The sequence below is a fragment of the Petromyzon marinus genome, chromosome 34 (assembly GCF_048934315.1).
Source record: "Petromyzon marinus isolate PM22_M1 ecotype Great Lakes invasive population chromosome 34, UKy_Petmar_22M1.pri1.0, whole genome shotgun sequence".
NCBI classification, from domain to species: Eukaryota; Metazoa; Chordata; class Hyperoartia; order Petromyzontiformes; family Petromyzontidae; genus Petromyzon; species Petromyzon marinus.
The window spans coordinates 1080292-1106934 of NC_133700.1; the positions used below are offsets into that span (position 1 = coordinate 1080292).

The 26643-nt window shown below is 51.9% G+C and overlaps 2 protein-coding genes across 4 annotated transcripts in view; both read left to right on the forward strand.

The window, feature by feature from the left end:
• LOC116948535 (sonic hedgehog protein-like) overlaps positions 1 to 26643 on the forward strand; it is a 128671-nt gene that overhangs the window by 29880 nt on the left and 72148 nt on the right. The window lies entirely within an intron of this gene.
• Positions 4441 to 15151, forward strand: LOC142929762 (uncharacterized). 3 transcript variants are annotated; one of them, XM_076071599.1, is made up of 5 exons: positions 4441 to 5046; positions 8650 to 8876; positions 11455 to 11573; positions 12687 to 12789; positions 14585 to 15151. In XM_076071599.1, exons 1-5 carry the CDS (start codon positions 4772 to 4774, stop codon positions 14743 to 14745), a joined length of 885 nt encoding a protein of 294 aa, XP_075927714.1. In that variant the 5' UTR covers positions 4441 to 4771; the 3' UTR covers positions 14746 to 15151. The 3 variants fall into 3 exon arrangements, with proteins under 3 accessions (XP_075927714.1, XP_075927715.1, XP_075927716.1); XM_076071600.1 differs by having other exon boundaries at positions 8668 to 8876; XM_076071601.1 differs by lacking the exon at positions 4441 to 5046 and having other exon boundaries at positions 6658 to 8876.

Genomic DNA, 26643 nt, shown 5'->3' on the forward strand with positions numbered 1-26643 from the left:
CATTGCACACGACACTACTCACTACACTATACACTACACCACACGATACACTACACACTATACGCCACTATACACTACACTATGCATTACATTATACATTACATACTACACTACACTATACACTACACTATGCACACTACACTATAAACTACACAGTAAACTACACAATACACTTTACACTACTATACATTCCACTATGTACTTCACTATACACTACGATACACTACACACTACATTATACACTGCACTACACACTATAATACATTATACACTACACGACACACTACACATGACACTAACCTATACATTATACACTACATACAACACTATACACTATACTACTAAACACTACACTATACACCACAATGTACAATATACACTACACTGCACACTGCTATACACTTCACTGCACACTGCTATAGACTACACTATACTACTATACAGTACACGATACACTACACTAACCACTACCCTACACAATACACTACACACTACTCACTACACGACTCCCTACACTGTACACTACACATTACACTATACACTACCCTACATACGACAATAAACACTGCAATACACTACACTATACACAATAAACTACATTATACACTACACTATACACTACTCTACACTATACGCTAAAACTACACTCTACATTACACTATACACTGCACTGCACACTATACTACATCATACAGGATAAACTACACCTACATTACACACGACACTGCACATTCCTTATTGATTTGCTGTATCCGGTGGTGGAGAGTTTCGACACATTTATGCTTACGTGATCTAACCCAAAAACCTTTTTTTTATGAACTATTAGCGGGAAGTACCCGGCGTTGCCATGGGCGACAAAGACACACACATCGACTTACACACACACAGACATATATGGACTCACACACAGACATCGACTTTAGACACACACACACACATAGAGTTACACACACACATCGACTTACACACACACATCGACTCACATACATAGAGTTACACACACACATACATAGACTCACACACACATCGACCTACACACACACACATATGGACGTACACACACACATATCGACACACACAAACATGGACTTACACACACACATATGGACGAACACACACACACATGGACTCACACATACACTCATCTACGTACACCCATCGACTAACACACACATAGAACCACACACACAATGACTTACACGCAGACATGTCGACAAATACAAACAAATGGACCCACACATTTTGACTTACACGCACGTATCGACTCACGCACACAACAACAACGGCCATTCGCCACTAAGTGGCGGTGACGTCACCACGACGCTTGTGCCAGGCCATGTGCACCTTGAGGCCACGTGGAGTGTTGAACGCCCGCTGGCAGGAGGTCACGGGGCAGACTCAGATGCCACGGGTCGACTGAGATGACTGGCTGATGCACCACCTGTGCCCCCTACTGTGCCAACCTGCTGTGTGTTGTTGTGAGAGTGATCCTCCACCCTCCGTTGTTGTTGGAGGGCGACTGCCTCCAACTGCCCAATAGCGTCCTTCACGAGCCTCCTCTACAGAGGCGGATTTTGACACCGCTGGTACCAGTCATCGGCAAGTCCACTCAGCTGCACATCCTCCTGTACCACATCACTCCATCGCTTCTCTAGCCCATGCCACGCCCATTTAGCCCCCTCGATACGGCCGAACAAAAGCTGTTTAGGCATAAGAATAGGGTTTTCCCCTTTTTTCTGGCAAAAAAAACTGAAACCTTTTTACAAGGATTAATGTCTCACACTGATTCCGAGTGAGACCTCTGCTGTTAAACCGGAGCCGGTCATGAGCACACTGGCCAGGTATGGGAAACTCTCCACTCTCTCCACAACTGCCCCATCACCGATTGGGAGTTATGGGGGTGGAGTGTCCGATGGTACAAAATACCTAGGCAGGTGCTTAGTTTTGGTAGGGCTGATGGTAAGGCCCAACCTCTTAGTGGCACGCTCCAGTCTCAGCAGCAGCGTCTCCAACTCCTCCTCTGAATGAGCAGCAATTACCGAATCATTGGCATACATAACGTGGTTGACCAATAGGGAGCCATCCCTTGACCGCACCTGGGCATCGATCAGCCTCCCATTATATCTGTACCAAATGGAAATTCCCCCGGTACAGCTATTAAAGGCTTCACGAACTACGTGGTCAAAATAGATGTTAAATAATGTGGGAGCTAGAGGACATCCCTGTCACACCCCAAGGTGTACAGGGAATGGCTCTGACTCCTGGCCACGTAGTTTTAGCCGGGCCTGCTCACCATCATGAAGGTCCTTAATGATCGTGAGCAGAGGGTCAGGGACTCCGAAAGCACGAAGAACAACCCAGAGCCCAGGCCTACTGATGGTATCATAGGCCTTGACCAGGTCAATAAAGCAGAGATGTAGGTCTTGTTGGAATTCCCTACACCTCTGCTGTAGCAGACGGACAGAAAATATGGCATCTGTTTAGGACCGCCCTTTCCTGAAACCGCATTGGGACTCCGCAAGCCTCTCCTCAGCATGCCTAGCAAGGCGATGTTGAATAATCCTTGCCAGGACCTTTTCTGGCGCACTGAGTGAGATCCCCCTGTAGTTGTTACAGGCTGTGCGGTCCCCCTTTTTCAAGAGGGGGACCACCAGGGCATCCTTCCAATCCTGCAGAACCCGTCCAGTGGTCCAGACTGTTGTTATGATGTTATGTCGGGCAGTCTGTGCACAAACGCCACCCTCATTCAGCATTTCAATTGGGAGATCATCTCTGCCCATTGCCTTTCCTGGTCTCGGACTCTGGATCGCCTTAAGTACTTCCTCAACAAATGGCAACTCAGCCAGCCACTCACAGGGGGTGACTTCTTTCAATATTTGAGGCACCACAGCCTCAGCAGGGTCATCCCCACTTTGTGCCACGATGTTTTCCTGGCTGAGGGATTTCCCCTCCCCCAGGACCTCACAGAAATGCTCAGCAAAGCTGCAAACCTGTTCCTGGGGGTCGGAGATTAGATCACCGTTTTTTCCCCTAATGATGGTAATGGGTGTGGCACTGCAGGTTACTTTTTTTGATGGAGCTAATTAGAGATTTGTGATCGCGAGCCACTGAGGCAGACTCCATTTCCTCAGCAACCCGTGACCACCACCCATCCTGGCAGCGCCTCACGGCTCTCCGAACCTCCGAGCGAAGGATGCGGTAAGCCTCCTCATTCTCTGATGTGGGATTCCGTAGCCGATGACAGTGTGCCTGTCGCTTTTTCTCAACTAGCCTGAACACCTCCTCTGTCAGCCAGGGTCTCTGGGGAGGTCTGGACCGCGTACCCAAAGCAGCCATTGCAGCTGCATGAGTCACAGTCCTAAACCCCGCCCATTTACCCTCGACATCAGGAGGAGTAGGGGACGATGCCAACCCCAGCCGCAAGCGATGATGGAAATCTTGCTTGCAACTTTCATCAGCTAGCTGAGACCAAGCCACCTTAGGTTGGAATGGGGTCCTGGGTGTACACCCACCACTGGAGTGAAAGAATGGCAGACGCATCTTACAGATGCCTAGTCGATGGTCAGAGGGCAAATCAGCTCCACGGTAGGTCCTGGTGTCAAGGACATCGGCTCGCATCCACTGGTCCATCACTATGTAGTCCAGAAGATGTTCTTGCTTGGACCCGGCATGCATCCATGATGTTGTGTGGATGCGCCGATGCTGGAACAGCGTGTTGGTAATTACACGCCCATGGGCTGCACAAAAATCTATCAGTCTCCTACCATTGTTATTGAGCTGAACTGTCCCATGCCTTCCAATCACTCCAGACCAGGTGCCAGCATCATGACCAACTCGGGCATTGAAGTCACCCAACAAGATGACTATATCCCGAGGAGCCACTTTAGCCAGCACCTGTGACAGGAGGTCATAGAAGGCATCTGACTCATCGGCCTTGCCTGCATTCCTCCACGGATGTTCGTCTTCGGTGGGGGCATAAGTAACCACGACCACCACTCCTCGCCTGCGGTTGATGGGAAGGCGAGCCCAAAGTAGCCTGGCCTTACAGCTTCCCACACCTCACCACCACGCTCCCACGCCCCCTTCATTCTTTTGTTCAAAAGAAGAGCCACACCCCGTTGTTTGGCAGTCTTCTGCCCCGAGTAGAGGACTGTCCACCCCTCATGGTGGCAGGAGCCAGAGCCGGTCCACCGGACCTCCTGAATGCCACAATGATCCAGGCGGTACCGGTCCAGCTCCCGACAGAAGAGTGGCAGCCTCTCCTCTTCAGTGAGCGTTCGAACATTCCACGTGTCCATCCGTAGTGGATTTTTGCTGTTTCTGGAGGAGCCCCGAGGGTAAAAATTAAATTTCCAGGCTCCGCCAGATGGGGTTTGGCCAGGAGACGTCATAGACGCCTGTCCCCCCGGGGCCTCCGGCACAAGCTTAATTAGATTTTTATTCCGTGGTTTAGTGGTACTTGGAATGAAGGTGGAGGAGTTACCAGCCCCTGGCGCCCGTCCAGAACCCCCTTTGGCCGCTGTGGTAGCTACAAACCCCATTAGAGAAATAGCGACACATACATAGACACCTGTACACCCACCCACCCACCCAAACACAGAGACCTGTAAACCCACCCATACACAGATACCTGTACACCCACCCACACTCCCAGAGACAGATACCTGTACACCAACCCACCCATACACATACACCTGTACACCCACCCACCCACACAGACACCTGTACACCCACCCACAAGATAAACCTGTACACCCACTCACACAGACACATGTACACCCACCCATACACAGACACCTCTACACCCAACCCCCCAAACACAGACACCTGTGCACCCACCCACACACACCCAGACACCAAAACACCCACCAACCCACACACAGAGACACGTGGCAAGACGAACCAGTGCGGCATTCCAGACAACATCTGTTGCCTCGTCTCTTCCCCACCCCGACCCCCCCGTGCAAGCAAAACCGGTTACACTGGAGGGGGCGAGGAGAAGGAGCGAGCGCATCGGTGCGCGAACAACCCTCTTGTGTTGGCTACGTGAGTCTCTATGTATCTCTGTGGGTATCTATGAGTCTCGATGAGTCTCGATGTATCTCTGTGGGTCTATGTGTCTATATGAGTCTCTATGTATCTCTCTGGGTCTATGTGTATCTACGTGTATCTATGCGTCTCTGAGTCTCTATGCGTCTCTGTGAGACTGTATCTCTGTGGGTCTCTGAGTCTTCGTAGGTCTATGCATCTCTGTGGGTCTATGTATCTCTATGAGTCTCTATGTGTCGCTGTGAATTTACGTGTCTCTATGAATGTCTACGCATCTCCGTGGGTCTCTGAGTTTCTGTGGTTCTATGAGTCTCTACGTGTCTCTGTGGGTCTGTTTCTCTATGAGTCTCTATGGATCTCTGTGGGTCTATGAGTATCTGTGCATCTGTAGGTCTATACATATCTATGAGTCTCTGTGTCGCTGTGGGTCTACGTGTCTCTGAGTGTATACGTATCTCTGTGAGTCTCTATCGGTCTTTATGGGTCTCTATCGGTCTCTGTGGGTCTATGAGTCTCTTTGGATCTATGAGTCTATACGTATCTGTGGCTCTGTATCTCTGTGGGTATGTCTCTGAGTCTACGTATCTCTGTGGGTCTGTTTCTCTATGAGTCTCTATGTGCCTCTGTGGGTCTCTGAATCTGTTGGCCTATGAGTGTCCATGCGTCTCTGTGGGTGTATGTGTCTCTGAGTCTCTATTAGTCTCGTTGAGTCTGTATCTTTGTGGGTCTATGAGTATCTGTGAGTCTCTATGTATCTCTGTTGGTCTTTGTCTCTAAGGTGTCTCTAATCATCTAATGTGTCTCTGTGGGTTTATGTTTCTCTCTGAGTCTCTGTATCTCTGTGTCTCTAGGATTATTTATGGGTCTCTGTGGGTCTATGTGTCTCTATTAGTCAATATGCGTCTCTGTGAATATCTCCGTATCTCTATGCCTCTCTATGTATCTCTACGGATCTCCATGAGGTATATATGTCTCTGTGGGTCTCTTTGCATCTCTACGTGTCTCTATGTATATCTACGTTTAGAGTTATTTGGCTTTTGCCATAAACATCGAAATGACTTGGTTGAGCTGCTATCATTTGCGATGGCCAGGTCGCTTCTGAACAGAAGAGCGACACAGCAGCTTAGTGGGGCCTCGTGACACCTGGTCAAACACAAACTCGTTTAGTTTTAGTATGCGTCTCGTTGCATCTCTATGCGTATCTGTGCATATGTATATGGTTCTCTGTGGGTCTGTATGCATCTCTATGTGTCTCTATGTGTCTCTATGTTTATTTAAGGTTCTCTCTGTATCCCGGGATCTCTATGGGTCTCTATTGATCTCTGTGAGTACAGAGTATTCGACTGCTATGAATGACCAAGTCATGACCATGGCAATGATGAAATCGGCCAATTGTTTGAGCTGCAATCATTTCCAATGGGACCTTGCGTCTGATTACAACAAATTGAAAACAAAATGTAGCTTGGCCCCTCGGCAAATGTCGTAAGACTAAAGGGCGCTGTTGTCTCCCATTCGCAACCCAAGGCGATATCGGTTCCACATTCTGAGCTGGCTAGAGAGACTACGTTGGAGACAGCCCTGGGGTGGGTGGGTGGGCGGTATAATTGACCATACGTCACCAGACTTGGGGCAAGTGTACGTTTAGTCGTGATGGTAAGGATTCTGTTTAAATCTCCCCACTCGTCTCACCCCACTCTCCCTCCACGCACGATCCTGCCTCTCCCCTCTCATCTCAATCCCATCTCACTCCACTCCCACTCCACAAACTCTCCTGTCTCTCACCTCTCGCCTCACTCCCCTCCACTCCCCCTCCACATACTCTCCTGTCTCTACTCTCTCATATCACCCCACTTCACGCATGTTCCTGCCTCTCCCCTCTCATCTCACCCCACTCAACTCACTCTCCTTCTTCTCCCCTCTCATCTCACTCCATTCCCCCTCCACAAACTCTCCTGCCTCTCCCTCCACTCACTCTCCTACCTCTCCCCTCTCATATCACTCCAACTCCACTCACTCTCCTGTCTCTCCTCTCTCATCTCACTCCACTCCCCCTCCACGCACTCTGCCTCTCCCCTCCTGCCTTTCCCCTCTCATCTCACTCCACTCCACTCACTCTCCTGCCTCTCCTCTCTCATCTCACTCCATTCCCCCTCCACAAACTCTCCTGTCTCTCCCTCCACTCACTATCCTACCTCTCCCCTCTCATCTCACCCCACTCCACTCACTGTCCTGCCTCTCCTCTCTCATCTCACTCCATTCCCCCTCCACAAACTCTCCTGTCTCTCCCTCCACGCACTATCCTACCTCTCCCCTCTCATATCACTCCAACTCCACTCACTCTCCTGTCTCTCCTCTCTCATCTCATCCCACTCCACTCACTCTCCTACCTCTCCCCTCTCATCTCAATCCACTCCCCCTCCACGCACTCTCCTGCCTCTCCCTTCTCATCTCACTCCCCTTCACTCACTCCCACCTGTCCCCTCTCATATTACTCCACTCCTCTCACTCTCCTGCCTTTCCGCTCTCATCTCACTCCACTCTCCTGCACACACTCGGCTGCCTCTTTCCTTTCACCCTCCTCCACTCACTCTCCTACTTCTACCATCTAATCTCACTCCGTTTCCTTCCACACCCTCTCCTACAAACTCTAAATATACAGCCTCGCCTGTATGCCAGGCGAGGCATTTAACATCTCCTGGCCATCGTGATGATGACGAGATATGTAGCAGCCAGGCATCGTTAGGGTCTGGAATCGAACCCACGACCTCCTGTATACCAGGCGAGGTAGTTAACATCTAGCCACCATGTTTTTTTGTTTAGAGTATGTGGCTGCTGCTATGAATGTCCACGTGATAACGATGATGATGATGATAGCAGCCACTTGGTTGAGCTGCTTTCATTTGTGATGGCCAGGTCACTTCTGAAAAAGTGCAACACAGCAGCTCAGCGGGGCCTTACCTGGTAACATAAAATATTGTAGTCTGTGTATCTATGTGTCCCTGTGGGTCTATGTGTGTCTCTATAGGGTATACGTGTGTCTCTACGGGTCTCTATGGATCTGTATGCGTTTAGAGTTTTGCAGCTGCTATAAATGTCCACGTGATGACGATGATGATCTCAGAAACTTGGTTGTGCTGCCATCATTTGTGATGGTCAGGTCGCTTCTGACGAAGAGCTACACACTCAGTCGTTCCTTACACCTGGTAACGTGAACATAGTTTAGTCGATGGGTCTCTATATATCTCTATAGGTCGCTATGCATCTCTGTGCATATAAAGTATTTGGCTGCTATGGATGTCCACACGGTTATGATGATGATGATATTGGCCACTTTGTTGAGCCGCTATCACTTGTTGATGGCCTGGGGTCGCTTCTGAACAGCTGCTACACAGCAGCTAAAGTGAACCTTACACCTGGCCAAAATAGAACATAGTTTAAAGTTTTATAATGTATGGTTTGTCTTTGCCTGTTTGTGTGCGTGTGTGCATGTGTGTAAGTACCTCTCATATCCGTCTCTCTTTCTGCGTCTACCTCTCTGCGTTGAACGTGATGTGGCTCTCCGGGCTGTATATTTCGTTGCCTCTTTCGCTCTTTCGGAAGCGTTTTTGGCATTCTCAGGTCGCCAAAGCCACTCACCCCCGCCCAGGAACCTCCCCAAATGGATCTGAGCCACATCAAGGCCACGCTCGGGCTTAGGCCGACGCCTGGCCAAGTGCCTTCGAGGCACCCGTCTGGGGGCTCCTATCGATTCGGGGAGGTCTCGGTGGGCCCTCGGATGAGGGACGTTCATGGAAATGAAGAGCGAGGCTGGGAGGAGGAAGAGGAGGGTGAGTTATCATTTAAAGCACGAGATGTTGGATTTCTCGCGACCAATATTATCACTAATACGATCACTATCACTACCCCTATAACTATCACTACCTCTATCACTATGACTATCATTAGCACTACCCCTATCGCTACCACTACTACCCCCATCAATACTACCACCACTACCCTGATCACTATCACTGTCACCCCTATCACTACTACTACCCCTATCAAAATGACTATCATTAGCACTACCCCTATGACTACCCCTATCACTATTACTACCCCATATCACTATCCCTACCACTACCCTTATCACAACCCCTATTACTATCACTACCCCTATTACAACCCCTGTCATTATACCTATCACTATCACTGCCCCTATCACTACTGTATCAGTAGTTTATAGTGTACTGTATAGTGCAGTATATTGTAGTGTATTGTATAGTGTAGTATATAATAGTGTATTGCATAGTACAGTGTATAGTAGCGTAGTGTATAGTGTAGTATCTAGTAGTGTAGTTTATAGTGGTGTGTATAGTGCAATGTATTTTGTAGTGCAGTATACTAGTGTAGTGTACAGTGTAGTGCATATTAGTGTGTAGAGTAGAGTGTACATGTATAGTGTCGTGTATAATAGTCTTTAGTGTATAGAAGTGCAGTGTATAGTGTAGTGTACAGTGTAGTATATAGTGTAGTGTGGAGTATCGTGTATAGTGTATTCGGTCACTCGGGCGCACAGCGCTGGTTACTGGCAGAGAGGGGGATCTGTGGGTGTAGCAGCCCGGTCTGCCTGCAGGGCACGTGAGATGTAGTGACATAGCATGGGGCACTAGGGCACATAGTGCTGGTTGCTGGCAGAGAGGAGGATCTGAGGGTGTAGCAGCCCCATTTGCTGGCAGGGCATATAATAGGCCAGGGAAATGGATGTAGGGCAAAGGTAACGGAGGGGATACGTGAGGTTAAGCTGATAACTTTTTGGTAGGTTCCAGAAGGGGGCGTGGCCGAGGACGGAGCCAGGCCACGCTGGGGGGATAAAAGGGAGGCCCCGACTCAGGGTCGGGGCTGTCATCTGGAATAGAACCCATCACCTCCTCAGCGTTGTTGGTCAGGCAGTGTGCTAGCTGTCCTGACCATAGTAGAGTTATCCCCTGTACCTGTGATGGCTAGAATAAACTAGAGTGCCTTCTATTATTAGTATCTCTAAAGTGATTCACTACAAATGTGTAACACTGTAAATGGGCTGTGTACACTTACCTGCAGGGGCAGACACAGTCCAGCAACGGCAGTTGCTATAATCCCAGCCCCAGAGCAGGAGGAGACTGCGGGGTGTCCTGTGATCCCCCAAACCCCCCCCTGGAACTCTGTAAGGTAGGCGGGACCAGGGGCTGACACATCGGACCGGTGTATAAAAGCCGGACCTCTGAAAGGGTCCGGGGCCAGTCCAAGACAGAAGCTAGAAGACCAGCTAGTTAGGACCCTGGGACCCCTAGCCCCGCTGCCCTTGTCAGGGCCGGGACTCTGTCGGCCAGTGGTGAGACCCTGGGAACCCCCGGCCCGACGTCCGTGTAAGGGCCGGGTCCGAGTGGGCAGTGGTCGGGACCCACACCTTGGCTGGGTCGGTGCAGCCTCCCCTAGGCCACTCGCAGCCGGAGGACCCAGAGCCGTAGCCCCGTGATAGGGCACTAGCCCTGAGGCAGTACCTCCCCAGGCGGTAGTCAGAAAGGGCCGTTGCCCTGTGTAAGACTGTGGCTGTACTGCAGTGGTTATTGGAATAAAGCGTTGCCTCCGAAGATTCGTCTTCGCCTTCCATAAAACCCACTACACATGTATAGTATAGTTATAGTAGTGTATAGTACAGTGTATAGTGGAGTATATACTGTCGTATCTAGTGTATAGTATAGTGGTGTAGTGTCGCTTAGTGTAGTGTATAGTGCTTTGTATAGTAGTGTAATATATAGTGTTGTGTAGTGTTTAATACTGTAGTGTAGAGTGTATTGTAGTGTATTGCAAAGTGGTGTAGTGTATAGTGAAGTATATAGTGTAATGTGTAGTGTATTGTCGTGTAGTGTAAGGTGTCGTGTATAGTGTAGTACGTATGTATGTTGGATTCCTTTCGAACCGTATGTAGCCACTCTTTGGTTTTTTCGGTAAAGTCACGTAGAAATAAGAAATAATAATAATAAAATAAAATTACATAATAGCATACGTTTCGATTGCAACGCAAGCAATCATCATCAGGTATAGAGGAGCAAAATTTAAGAGAGGAAACACAGAGAGATGGAGCAGCACTTCAAATTGAACAAGATTTAGTAAAATTTGGAAACAATATAATGCAGCACAGAGGATCAGTCAAAACACAATTAACGCATGGTCCGGCTGATAACGTTATTTCAAAGATTGCTAAATTATAGGTTAAGAGTGATACAGTACAGTACAGATCACAAACACATATATACACATATATAGACATTCAAGCAGAGAGAGCCAGCCAACCATCGAAGGATGACCAGAGTCTCCCAGCACAACTGCCAGAGAGAAAGAGAGAGTCTTGATTAATACAATGTTTCTGGTAATTTGTTTCATTGGTAGACGATGCTCAGGGTGGAGGTGAAGAAGACCCCGGAATCGCCACGCTTTTGCCGAGCGGTGCGTGCAGGCACGAGCGTGGCACGTGGCTGCCTCCGGACAGACTCCGGCACGCGGCCGAGGTGAGGGGGTCAATCCACATCCAGCCACGGCACCTCGGGAGAACGCTAAACACCTCCATTCCTGGACCCTGACAATGCCTGGCCTCTGCTGCTGTACAGTTTGGAGTCTGCGTCTGTCTCTGATCATCATCACGGTAGCTAGGAGATGGTAACTACCTCGCCTGGTACAGAGGAAGTCGTGGGTTTGATCCCGACCCTGATGCCTGCTGCTGTATATTTGTGATCTGCATCTCTCTCTCTCATCATCACGGTGGCTAGGAGATGTTAACTACCTGGCCTGATACGCAGGAGGTCATAGGTTTGATCCTGACACTGACGCCTGCTGTATATTTGGAGTCTGCGTCTCTCTCTCTCTCTCGCTCACATCATGATCACGGTGGCTAGGAGATGTTAACGACCTCGCCTGGTACACAGGAGGTCGTGGATTTGATCCAGACCCTAACGATGCAGTCTGCTGTATATTCACACCACTATATACTACACTATACACTACTATACTCTACTATACACTACCATCAGTATACACTACTGCATAGTAAACACTACTATACTTATACTACATAAACTACACTACTATTCGCTTCACTACTATACACGACACCTCCTCTGTCAGCCAGGGTCTCTGGGGAGGTCTGGACCGCGTACCCAAAGCAGCCATTGAAGCTGTATGAGTCAGTCCTAAACCTCGCCCATTTACCCTCGACATCAGGAGGAGTGGGGGACGATGCCAACCCCAGCCGCAAGCCATACACTTTACACTTCACTACTATACACACTATACTCTACACGACTATACACTATACTACACTGCTATATACTACACTACTGTACACTACACTACATTCCAATGCACTATTATACACTACAAGTTTTACTACATTATACATTACACTACTGTACACTATACTATACATTGCATTATACAATACACTATGAACGATAAACGACACTATACACTACACAACTATTGAATACACAACTATACACTACACTAGACACTACAATATAGTACTATACATTACACAACACACTGCACAATAGACTACACTATGCACAACACTAAACACTACACTATACACGACACCAAGTGCTCACTGCCGCTGACCTCCGCAGATGGTGAAGGAGGCCAAGGTCCCTGACGTCACTCTGGCTTGCCCTACCGCCATCGCCAGCCACATCAAGAGCCTGGCCAACGCCTACAGCCCAGGCGCAGAAGGTGAATGCATCCTCCTCCGCACTGGGGGAGACAAAGGCGGCCGGGGGGGGCGTCGTGATGCCCACCCCCCTCTGTGTGTGCCATAGTGCCGGTAGCCTTCATTGGCCCTACTGCTTGCTCATAGCCACTTGCCCAACAGTCTGTTACGGGCTACACGGGGATCTTTGTGTCTTCATAGGCTGCTACTCGCTCCTAACACCACTTGCCCCAACAGGTTGTTACAGGCTACGAAGGGGAAGCTTTGTATTTTTGTGTGGGGAGCGGTGGTGCAGTAGTTAGCGCTACACTGCACAACAAACCCGGCATATCGAGTTCGATTCCCGCTCACAGCCACCAACACCAGTGACGATTATCTGAATCGGTCCTGGGCCTGCCCCTAGGTCGACTCAGCCTCATGAGTACCTGGTGTAGCGGTGGTGCAGTAAACATCACTAGCACTGGGGAGGTGAAGGCAGGCGGGCATGATGCTGGCCACCCACATACTACACTATACACTACACTATACAGGACTATGTGCTACACTTTTCACGACACTACTATACATTACGCTACACACTACACTATACACTACGCTATTATAGATTACTATCTACTACACTATAAACTACACGATACACCACACTATACACTACACACCACAATAGACACTACGCTATACACCACAATAGACACTACACTATACACTATGATACACACTACGCGACTATATATTACTATGTACTACACTATACACTACACTACTATACACTACACTATACAGGACTATATACTACACTTTACACGACACTACTATACACGACTATGCACTACGCTACTGTACACCACACCACTATACACTCCGCTATACACTACAACAACAACCGCCATTCGCCACTAAGTGGCGGTGACGTCACCACGACGCTTGTGCCAGGCTATGTGCACCTTGAGGCCACGTGAAGTGTCGAACGCCCGCTGGCAGGTCACGGGGCAGACCCAGGTGCCACGGGTCGACTGACTAAGATGACTGAGATGACTGGCTGATGCACCACCTGTGCCCCCTACTGTGCCAACCTGCTGTGCTTTAGGCACCCAGCGCTCTGCTCGTTGTTGTGAGCGTCGCTCCTCCGCCCTCCGTTGTTGTTGGAGGGCGACTGCCTCCAACTGCCCAGTAGCATCCTTCACGAGCCTCCTCCACAGAGGCCGATCTTGACACCGCTGGTACCAGTCATCGGCAAGTCCACTCAGCTCCACGTCCTCCTGTACCACATCACTCCATCTCTTCTCTAGCCCGTGCCGCGCCCGTTTAGCCCCCTCGATCCGGCCGAACAAAAGCTGTTTCGGCATGCGGTGGCTGGGCATGCGGGCTACATGACACTACATCACACTACTATACACTACACACCACACTATACACCACACGACTATACACTACACACCACACTATACACCACACTACTATACACGACGCTACACACTACACTTTACACTATACGATGCCCTACACTGCTATACATTACACCACTATACACCACACGATACCTACGCCGCACACTACGTTACCTACTACACTACATACTACACGACACACTATGCTACACACTTCACTATGCACGACGTTACAAGCTCCACTGCTATACACTACACTATACACCACTACACACTATACTCGACAGTATACACTATGCTACACACTACACTACGCTACCTACTACAATATATACTACACGATACACTACAGTCAACACACAACACTACTCTACGCAATTGCACCACTATCTGCCGATTCATTCCCCTCCCGTTGTGTTTCCGTGTGCAGCGGACTGCCCATCGATGATGAACGCCAGCCATGCCTCCTCCTCATCATCATCACCGTCATCATCATCGTCTTCATCATCCTTCTGCACCTCCTCCACTCCATCTCCATCGACGACGCGGGGACACCTCTGGCCGAGTGGCTGGAGCCGCCTGCCCGATTGATGAGTAGTTCGAGAGAGTGGGGAGTGTGTGGGAGATTGTGGGAGAGTGAGCGAGAGTGAGTGCGAGAGAATGCGTTCGGGAGCGGGTGAAATAGAGTGCGTGTGTGAGAGAGCGAGTGTGTGGGACAGTGTGAGAGAGTAAGAGAGATAGTGAGTGAAAGTGTGAGAGAGTGTGAGAGTGTGAGAGTCTGTGAGACTGTATGAGAGGGCGAGTGAGAGTTAGAGAGGGTGAGTGAGAGTTAGAGAGAGTGAGTGAAAGTTTGAGAGTGTGTGTGAGATGGTGTGAGAGTCTGTAAGAATGTATGAGAGAGCGAGTGAGAGTTAGAGAGAGTGAGTGAAAGTTTGAGAGTGTGTGTGAGAGAGAGAGTCTGTGAGACTGTATGAGAGAGTGAGTGAGGCAGATAGTGTGAGAGAGTGAGAGTCTGTAAGAATGTATGAGTGAGTGAGAGTTAGAGAGAGTGAGTGAGAGTTAGAGAGAGTCAGTGAAAGTGTGAGAGAGTGTGTGAGAGAGTGTGAGAGTCTGTAAGAATGTATGAGAGAGTGAGTGAGAGTTAGAGAGAGTGAGTGAAAGTTTGAGAGTGTGTGTGAGAGAGAGAGAGTCTGTAAGAATGTATGAGAGAGTGAGTGAGAGTTAGAGTGAGTGAAAGTGTGAGAGTGTGTGTGAGTGTGTGAGAGAGAGAGTCTGTGAGACTGTATGAGAGAGTGAGTGAGGCAGAGAGTGTGAAAGAATAAGAGAAAGTGTGAGAGAGTGTGAGAGTCTGTGAGAGTGTGTGTGAGAGTCTGTGAGAATGCATGAGAGAGTGAGTGAGAGTTAGAGAGAGTGACTGGGTGTCTGAGAGAGAGTGTGTCTGAGAGAGAGTGTGTCTGAGAGAGAGTGTGTCTGAGAGAGTGAGTGTGCGAGAGAGGGTGTGCGAGAGAGGGTGTGCGAGAGAGGGTGTGCGAGCAGGGGTGTGAGTGAGAGGGTGTGAGTGAGAGGGTGTGAGTGAGAGGGTGTGAGTGAGAGGGTGTGAGTGAGAGGGTGTGAGTGAGAGGGTGTGAGTGAGAGGGTGTGAGTGAGAGGGTGTGAGTGAGAGGGTGTGAGTGAGAGGGTGTGAGTGAGAGGGTGTGAGATAGGGGCAAAACAACCCCCTACCTCCTCTCGGTGCCGGACGGGCAACTCTGTCGTAGACAGTGCTGTGGGGGGAGGGCCAATTCCGATTGGCTTCTCCCCTTATGGCGTCTGTGACCACCTCAGGGGCTAAACGGGGGCTCTGGACGGATGCGAGGAGCTGGTAACCCCTCCACTTTCAATAAATGACCACGAAACCACGAATTAAAAATGTAACTAATAAGCTGGTGCCGGAGGCCCCGGGGGGCAGGCGTCTATGACGTCTCCTGGCCAAAACCCAATTGACAGAGCCAGGAAATTGAATCTCTACCCTCGGGGATCCTCCAGAAACAACGAAAAGCCACTTCGTGTGGCCACGTGGAATGTTCGAACGCTCACTGCGAAGTAGAGGCTGCCACTCCTCTGTCGGGAGCTGGACTGGTACCGCTTGGATCTCTGTGGGACATTCAGGAGGTCCGGTGGACCGGTTCTGGCTCCTGCCACCATGGGGGGTGGACAGTCCTCTACTCGGGGCTGCAGACTGCCAAACAACAGGGTGTGGCTCTTCTTTTTAACAAAAGAATGAAGGGGGCGTGGGAGCGTGGCGGTGAGGTGTGGGAAGGTGTAAGCCCCAGGCTAATTTGGGCTCGCCTTCCCATCAACCGGAGGCGAAGAGTGGTGGTCGTGGTTACTTATGCCCCCACCGAAGATGAACATCCGTGGAGGGATGCAGGCAAAGCCGATGTGTCAGATGCCTTCTATGACCTCCTGTCACAGGTGCTGGCTAAAGTGGCACCTCGGGATAGAGTCATCATGTTGGGTGACTTCACTGCCCGAGTTGGTCATGATGCTGGCACCTGGTCTGGAGTGATTGGAGGGCATGGGCCAGATCAGCTCAATAACAACGGTAGGAGGCTGCTAGATTTTTGTGCAGCCCATGGGCTTGTAATTACCAACACGCTGTTCCGGCATCGGCGCATCCACACAACATCATGGATACATGCCGGGTCCAAGCAAGAACATTTGCTGGACTACATAGTGACGGACCAGCGGATGCCAGCCCATGTCCTTGACACTAGGACCTACCGTGGAGCTGATCTGCCCTCTGACCATCGACTAGTCATCTGTAAGATGCGCCTGCCATTCTTCCACTCTGGTGGTCGGTGTAAACCCAGGACTCCATTCCAACCTAAAGTGGGCTGGTCTCAGTTAGCTGATGAAAGTTGCAAGCGAGAATTTCATCATCGCTTGCGGCTGGGGTTGGCATTGTCCCCCACTCCTCCTGATGTCGAGAATAAATGGGCGAGGTTTAGGAATGTGACTCATGCAGCTGCAATGGCTGCTTTGGGTACGCGGTCCAGACCTCCCCAGAGCCCCTGGCTGACAGAGGAGGTGTTCAGGCTAGTTGAGAAAAAGCGACAGGCACACTGTCATCGGCTACGGAATCCCACATCAGAGAATGAGGAGGCTTACCGCATCCTTCGCTCGGAAGGTTCGGAGAGCCGTGAGGCGCTGCCAGGATGGGTGGTGGTCACGGGTTGCTGAGGAGATGGAGTCTGCCTCAGTGGCTCGCGATCACAAATCTCTAATTAGCTCCATCAAAAAAAGTAACCCGCAGCGCCACACCCATTACCATCATTAGGGGAAAAAACGGTGCTCTAATCTCCGACCCCCAGGAACAGGTTTGCAGATTTGCTGAGCATTTATGTGAGGTCCTGGGGGAGGGAAAATCCCTCAGCCAGGAAAACATCGTGGCACAAAGTGGGGATGACCCTGCTGAGGCTGTGGTGCCTCAAATATTGAAAGAAGTCACCCCCTGTGAGTGGCTGGCTGAGGTGCCATCTGTTGAGGAAGTACTGAAGGCGAGCCAGAGTCTGAGACCAGGAAAGGCAGCGGGCAGAGATGATCTCCAAGCGAAATACTGAGGGAGGGTGGCGTTTGTGCACAGACTGCCCTATATGATATCATAACAACAGTCTGGACCACTGGACGGGTTCTGCAGGATTGGAAGGTGGTCCCCCTCTTTAAGCAGGGGACCGCACAGACTAACAACTACAGGGGCATCTCACTCCTCAGTTTGCCGGTAAAGGTCCTGGCAAGGATTATTCAACATCGCCTTGCCAGGCACGATGAGGAGAGGCTTGCGGAGCCCCAATGCGGTTTCAGGAAAGGGCGGTCCTGCAAAGATGCCATATTTTCTGTCCGTCTGCTACAGCAGAGGTGTAGGGAATTCCAACAAGACCTACATCTCTGCTTTATTGACCTGGTCAAGGCCTATGACACCATCATTAGGCCTGGGCTCTGGGTTGTTCTTCGTGCTTTTGGAGTCCCTGACCCTCTGCTCACGATCATTAAGGACCTTCATGATGGTGAGCGGGCCCGGGTACAACTACGTGGTCGGGAGTGAGAGCCATTCCCTGTACACCTTGTGGTGCGACAGGGATATCCTCTGGCTCCCACATTATTTAACATCTATTTTGATCACGTAGTTAGTGAAGCCTTCAATAGCTGTACCGGGGGAATCTCCATTTGGTACAGATATAATGGGAGGCTGATCGATGCCCGGGTGCGGTGAAGGGATGGCTCCCTATTGTTCAACCACGTTACGTATCCCAATAATTTGGTAATAACTGCTCATTCAGAGGAGGAGTTGGAGACGCTGCTGCTGAAACTGGAGCGTGCCACTAAAAGATGGGGCCTTACCATCAGCCCCACCAAAACTAAGCACCTGCCTGGGTATTTTGTACCATCAGACACTCCACACCGACAACTCCCAATCGGTGATGGGGCAGTTGTTGAGAGAGTGGAGAGTTTCCAATACCTGGGCAGTGTCCTTATGACCGGCTCCAGTTTAACAGCAGAGGTCTCACTCCGAATCAGTCGAGCGGCAATGTCTTTCTATCAGTTGCGTAACGCTGTGTGGAAGCTATCTGGTCTGTCGCTTCGCAATAAGCTTCAGGTCTTCTCGGCCACGGTAATTCCCTCCCTTCTCTGTGCTTTCGAAACGTGGACCCCCCCGTAATGGAACATCTTCGCCGGTTAGAAACATTTAGGCTAGCCTGCCTACGATCCATCCTGGGTTTAACCAGCCAGGATTGTGTGAGGAGCTCACAAATCCTTGAAAGATCTGGACAAGGTCTCATCGGTGAGCTCCTCCGGCAGGCAAGGCTGCGATGGCTGGGTCATGTAGCCCGCATGCCCAGCCACCACATGCCGAAACAGCTTTTGTTTGGCCGGATTGAGGGGGCTAAGCGGGCGCGGCACGGGCTAGAGAAGAGATGGAGTGATGTGGTACAGGAGGACGTGGAGCTGAGTGGACTTGCCGATGACTGGTACCAGCGGTGTCAAGATCGGCCTCTGTGGAGGAGGCTCGTGAAGGATGCTACTGGGCAGTTGGAGGCAGTCGCCCTCCAACAACAACGGAGGGCGGAGGAGCGATGCTCACAACAACGAGCGGAGCGCCGGGTGGCTAAAGCACATCAGGTTGGCACAGTAGGGGGCACAGGTGGTGCATCAGCCAGTCATCTCAGTCAGTCGACCCGTGGCACCTGGGTCTGCCCAGTGACCTCCTGCCAGCGGGCGTTCGACACTTCACGTGGCCTCACGGTGCACATAGCCTGGCACAAGCGTCGTGGTGACGTCACCGCCACTTAGTGGCGAATGGCGGTTGTTGTTGAGTCGGTAAATATGTAAGTCGGCGAGTGAGTGTGTGAACGGGTGAGTTGGTGGGCGAGTGGATGATTGAGTGGTTGCGTGGATGAGTGTGCCTGAGCAGGTGACTGTTGTTGAGTGAGTGTGCCACAGTGACTGGGCGAGTGAGTCTATGGGTGTGAGTGTGTTGGTCGGTGAACGGGTGAGTGGATGAGCGGGTGGGTGAGTGTGCCATAGTGTCTGCTTTTTAGGGCGCTGCTGCGACTCACCACTGGCAGCACTTGCCGATACAGCCCTGCTAGAGGCTCCCTGGGGGACCTTTTTCTTTTTTCAGTTCCCCCAAGGATTAGCATCGTGAAACCTTCCTGCAAACGAAACAGAAATATTGCAAGGCAGAAGATGTTGACCTTTTGGATACAGCAGTAGCTCGCATCAAGCTGAAGCCAGATGGTGTTTTCGCTTGCTATCGATCGTTTATGCCGGTTGGTTGTAATAACGGTGCTCGAATTGTAAATGTTGTGGTGGTGGGTTCACTCTCAAACAACGACCGGTTTAGTGCTGTGCTAGTATACTACACTATACACTGCACTATACACTATGCTATATGCTACACTGCGATACACTACTATACACTACAGTACACAACTACTATAGTACACTACTATAAACTACACTATACACGACTCGTGACAACACAAACCACCTGACTTATTGGGCTGTCGGGTGGTGATGGGTTTGACTACACAACACACACACCACACATGTATTTTCACGCGTTCTATCCCCTCTCTATTATGAACATTAAATGCTGTTATTGGTTAGTGTTAAACTGTTTTAAAAATCTTTGACTGACAACAATAACAACCATCCCGTGTAGGTGCGGATTTTGGCTACGTGCCCAAAGGTTAATGTCTGTTTCGCTGAAGAGATACCTCGGCCGGAAAATCTCCATCTCTTTCGTTCTGTCTCAATCTGTATCTCTTTATCTATCTCTCTTTTTTTCTCTCTCTCTATCTCTCTCTCGCCGCCTCACGCATGAACCGCGGTGTGGTCGTATTCGTGGCAAAAGAGGATATGGTGGCGTGCATTGATGAGGCAGGGCTTGAGATCAAGGGGGGACTATTTGTCCCATACACACCGTTGGCCTCCCTGCAGTCAAGATCGTCATAGCCAATGCACCACCTTTCCTCAACAACTCTGATCTAGAACGGGATCTGAAATGTTTTGGCAGGGCAGCCTCTCTGCTACCATTGAGAGGACGACAAGCAGGAGTCGCATCAAGGCCTCTCCTCTCAGCAGCAAACCATCACGATAACCCAACGACAGAGACGCCAACTGAGACATCAGCCTCAAACACATGTTGGACGGGACACACGCATACACACAGCGGAATGGGCAACCGCCTACACATGGTGGACGGGCCACACGCATACACATGGTGGACGGGCCACACGCATACACATGGTGGATTGGGCAACACACCTACACAAGGTGGATTGGGCCACACACCTTCACACGGTGGAGGGGCCATGCCCTCCTCACAGGACAGGCCACATGCCTACATACGGAGGATGGGCCAAACGCCTACACAGATGATGGGCCACATGCCTTCCAGACAGAGGACGGGCCACATGCCTATACACGGTGGACGGGCCACATGCATACACATGGAGGATGGGCCACACGCCTACACAGACGACGGGCCTACACACATGATGGGCCACATGCCTACGCACAAAGAACGGGCCACACACCTACACAAGGAGGACGGGCCACACGACTTCACACGGTGGACGGGCCATGCCCTCCACACAGAGGACGGGCCACATGCCTACACACGGAGGACGAGCCACACGCCTACACACAGACGACGGCCCACATGCCTACACATGGAGGATGGGCAACACACCTACTCAAGGAGGACAGGACAAATACCTATAAACGAAGAACGGGCCACACACACAGAGAGGATGGGCCACACGCCTACACACAGATGACGGGCAACATGCCTTCACATGGACGACGGGCAACACACCTACACACGGAGGATGGGCCACACGCCTACACACGGTGGATAGGCCATGCCCTCCACACAGAAGACGGGCCACACACCTACACACGGAGGATGGGCCACACACCGACATACGGTGGATTGGGCCACACATTCACACGGTGGATAGGACATGCCCTCCACACAGAAGACGGGCCACACACCTACACACGGAGGATGGGCCACACACCGACACACGGAGGATGGGCCACACACCGACACACGGTGGATAGGCCATGCCCTCCACACAGAAGACGGGCCACACACCTACACACGGAGGATGGGCCACACACCGACATACGGTGGATTGGGCCACACATTCACACGGTGGATAGGCCATGCCCTCCACACAGAAGACGGGCCACACACCTACACACGGAGGATGGGCCACACACCGACACACGGAGGATGGGCCACATGCCTACAGACAGATGATGGGTCACATGCGTACACACAAAGAACGGGCCAATCACCTCAAGGAGGACAGGCCACACTACAACACACAGTGGATGGGCCACACGCCTACAGAGCGAAGACGAGCTACGCGCCTACACACATAGGACGGGCCACATGCCTACACACGGTGGACAGTCCACACGCCTTCACACGGAGGACGGGCCAGACGCCTACACACAGATGATGGGCCACATGCCTACACAAAGAACGGGCCACACACCTACACATGGTGGACAGTCCACACGCCTTCACAGGGAGGACGGGCCAGACGCCTACACGGTGGACTGGCCACACGCCTTCATACGGTGGACAGGCCACGCCCTCCACACAGAGGATGGGCCACATGCCTACACACGGAGGATGGGCCACATGCCTACACACAGACGACAGACCACACACCTACACACAGACGCTAGGCCACACGCCTACACACGGAAGATGGGCCACATGCCTACACACAGACGACAGGCCACATACCTACACACGGAGGATGGACCACATGCCTACGCATGGTGGACAGGCCACACGCCTACACACGGAGGACGGCCCACATGCCTACACATGGAGGACGGGAAACACACCTATTCAAAGAGGACGGGACAAACACCTACAAACGAATTACGGGCCACACCCCTACACAGAGACAATGGGCCACACGCCTACAAACAGAAGATGGGCCACACTCATTCACATGGAGGACAGGCCACACTAATAAACGAATTACGGGCCACACCTACACAGAGACAATGGGCCACACGCCTACAAACAGACGATGGGCCACACTCATTCACATGGAGGACGGGCCACATGCCGACACGGTGGACGAGCGACACGCCTACACATGGAGGACAGGCCACACTAATAAACGAAGAATGGGCCACACAGCTACACACGGAGCACGGGCCAAGTGCCTAAACATGGAGGACGGGCAACACACCTACACACGGAAGATGGGCCACATTCCTGCACATGGTGGAGAGGCCACACTCCTTCACATGGATGGGCCACGCCTATACAAAGAGGACGGGCCACGCACCTACACATGGAGGACAGGCCATATGCCAACACACGTATGATGGGCCAGACGCCTACACGGTGGACGGGCCACACCCCTACACAGGGAGGATGAGCCAAGTGCCTACACACAGAGGACAGGCCACACGCCTACACAAGGTGGATTTGGCCATAAACTTTCACACGGTGGCCAGGCCACGCGCTTACACACGGAGGACTGGCCAGACGCCTACACGGTGGACTGGCCGCACGCCAACACACGAAGGACGGGCCACATACCTACTCTCGGAGGACGGGCCATGCACATACACACATAGGACAGGCCACACGCCTACTTAAGATGGATTGGGCCACAAACTTTCACACGGTGGATGGGCCATGTCCTCCACACAGAGGACGGGCCACACGCCTTCACACGTTGGACGGCCACACGCCTACACGGTGGACGGGCCACACCCCTACACAGGGAGGATGAGCCAAGTGCCTACACACATAGGACTGGCCACAAGCTTACACATGGTGGATTGGGCCACACGCCTACACACGGTGCACGGGCCACGCCTACGCAAAGAGGACGGGCCACACGCATACACATGGTGGACGGGCCACATGCTACACACGGATGATGGGCCACACGCCTACACATGGAGGACGGGTCACACACCTCGACACGGAGGACGGGCCACACGCCTTCACATGGAGGATGGGCCACATGTTTACACATGATGAACGGGCCACGCCTACGCAAAGAGGATGGGCCACACACCTACAAACGAAGAACGGGCCAAATACCTACACACGGAGGACGGGACACAGGCCAACACACAGAGGATGGGCCACACGCCTTCACCTGTTGGACGGGTCACATGCCTACACACAGAGGACGGGCCACGGACCTACACAGGGAGTATGGGCCACACCTACACACAGACGACGGGCCACATGCCTACACATGGAGGACAGGCCATGCGCCTACACACAGAGGATGGGCCACATGACTACACATGGTACACGGGCCACACGCCTTCACACGGAGGACAGGAGACATTCGTACACATGGAGAACGAGCCACACACCTACACACACCCCCTACTGCGGTGCCAAAGCAATGGAGCATCTCCGCCGGTGACGCCATCCTCTAGCACCCCTCCACACGAACGCACGCACAACCCCACTAAACACACACACACGCACCCACGTAGGGTCTCGATGGGTTGGGGTGCCTGGCACCACGGGTTTTCATCCGAAGGACCCCTAGCATGGATGTCGCCAGTTTCCTGCTGCCGACCCCCCCCCCCCCCCCCCAGGCCGGATTACATGGCGGCCCCTTAAAATCCACTTAAAAAGTCGTAGGGGTGTGTAGAGCGTTTGCCTCGGAGGCAAACACTCTACGGCAGTGCAAACAGTGTGGTGGGAGAAACATCCCTGGGCGCGCTAGGAGGAACGATTTAAGAAAGACACAGGACATTACCGGTGAATCAGAGATGAGGAACGCAGATACGTGGACAATGGAAAGGGGGGGGGGGATGACGTGATACCCCCCCCCCCGTAACGGCCAGAGCATTCAAAACTATGCAGGTAAAGCGCTCGATTGACCGCGCAGGATGCCATCATGTAACCCAGGGGTTAACGGGCTCTGAGAAGACGAGAGGGGAGGGAGCGAATTTCAATCAGAGTTCTCCTGCGTTCCGTCGAGAATCCCAGCCGCCCTCAGCGTCCGCGTGCTACCTGCCGGGTGTAGCTGCGAACCGTCGGCCAGGCAGCGTGTTCACTGTCCAGTGTCCTCCCCAACTCCCACCGTGTCCTTGCGACGCCGTGAGTGTGTCTGCGAGGTGAGTGATCGTTCAGACGGTCGATTCAGCCCAGTTGGCTCGTTAGACCTAGCCTGAGAGAGTCGCACATCACGAAGGGTGGGAAGTAAGAGGCTAGGCGCTACCCGTAGGGTGTTGGCTGGGGGCCATGAACAGGGGTTCACTATTCGCGGCGGGAATTAAACCTTAGTACATATTGATGGTTGACGCGTTGTGCGTGTGTGTGTGAAGAGTGGTGGAACAGCGATTGGCGCACTGCGGTGTGTGGGTGATACAAATCGGTCGCCCACGCTAGCGCGTGTTCGTGCGAGAACCGCAGTATTGACGGCGAGACACGCACGTGTATCGCGCAGAGAAAATCAGTGGGTGGGTATCGGGCGAGCGCAGATTCATTAATTTAGTAGGTGAGTGAGTGGGTAAGTGAGTGGGTGGGTGAGTGGGTGGGTGAGTGGGTGCAAGCGTGAGTGAGTGAGTGAGTCAGTGAGTGGGTGAGTGGGTTGATGAGTGAGGGAGTTTGTGAGTGAGTATAAGATTGAGTAAGATAGTGAGTGGGTGAGTTAGTGAGTGAGTCACTGAGTGGGTGAATGGGTGGATACGTACGGGACTATGTGAGTTGGTGGATGAGTTAGTGGGAGAGCGAGTGTGTGGGTCGGTGAATGAGTGGTTGAGTGAGTGCGTGGGTGAATAGGTGAGTGAGTGAGAAAGTGGGTGGATGAGCCAATGAGTGATTGGGTGAGTGGGTGGATGAGTGAGGAAGTGGATGATGGAGTGGGTGGGTGAGTAAGTTGGTGAGTGAGTTGGTGGGTGAGTCAGTGAGTGGGTGAGTGAGTGGGTGCATGCGTCTGAGAGTGAGTCAGTGAGTGGGTGAGTGGGTGGGTGTGTGGGTGAGTGAGTTGGTATATCGGTGGATGAGTCAGTGAGTGAGTGAGTGGGTGGGTGAGTGAGGGAGTGGGTGAGTAGGTGAGTGAGTGAGAGAGTAGGTGGGTGGATGAGCCAGTGAGTGAGTGGGTGAGTGGGTGGATTAGTGAGGAAGTGGATGATTGAGTTGGGGGGTGAGTCCGTGAGTGGGTGAGTGAGTTTGTGAGTGGGTGGCAAAACAACCCCCTACCTCCTCGCGGTGCCGGACGGGCAACTCTGTCGTGGACAGTGCTGTGGGGGGAGGTCCAATTTCGATTGGCTCCACCCCTCAAGGCATCTGTGTCCACCACAGGGGCTAAACGGGGGCTCTGGAAGGGTGCGAGGGGCTGGTAACCCCTCCACCTTCAATTAATTACCACTAAACCGCGAATTATGTATGTAACTTATAAGCTTGCACCGGAGGCCCCGGGGGGGCAGGCGTCTATGACGTCTCCTGGCCAAACCCCAATTGGCAGAGCCAGGAGATTGTATATCTACCCTCGGGGCTCCTCCAGAAACAACGGAAAACCACTACGGGTGGCCACGTGGAATGTTCGAACGCTCACTGTGGAGGAGAGGCTGCCACTCCTCTGTCGGGAGCTGGACCGGTACCGCCTGGATCTAGGTGGCATTCAGGAGGTCCAGTGGACCAGTTCTGGCTCCTGCCACCATGAGGGGTGGACAGTCCTCTACTCGGGGCAGCAGACTGCCAAACAACAGGGTGTGGCTCTTCTTTTGAACAAAAGAATGAAGGGGGCGTGGGAGCGTGGCGGTAAGGTGTGGGAAGCTGTAAGCCTCAGGCTACTTTGGGCTTGCCTTCCCATCAACCGGAGGCGAGGAATGGTGGTCGTGGTTACTTATGCCCCCACCGAAGATGAACATCCGTGGAGGGATGCAGGCAAAGCCGATGAGTCAGATGCCTTCTATGACCTC

Excerpts from the sequence above, each read along its gene's own strand:
- LOC142929762 (XM_076071599.1), top strand. The coding sequence starts at position 4,772 with ATGTACACCCACCCATACACAGACACCTCTACACCCAACCCCCCAAAC. Across the intron at positions 8,877-11,454 it reads CTGGGAGGAGGAAGAGGAGG|ACGATGCTCAGGGTGGAGGT; the intron begins GTGAGTTATCAT and ends TTTCATTGGTAG. Across the intron at positions 11,574-12,686 it reads GACTCCGGCACGCGGCCGAG|ATGGTGAAGGAGGCCAAGGT; the intron begins GTGAGGGGGTCA and ends TGACCTCCGCAG.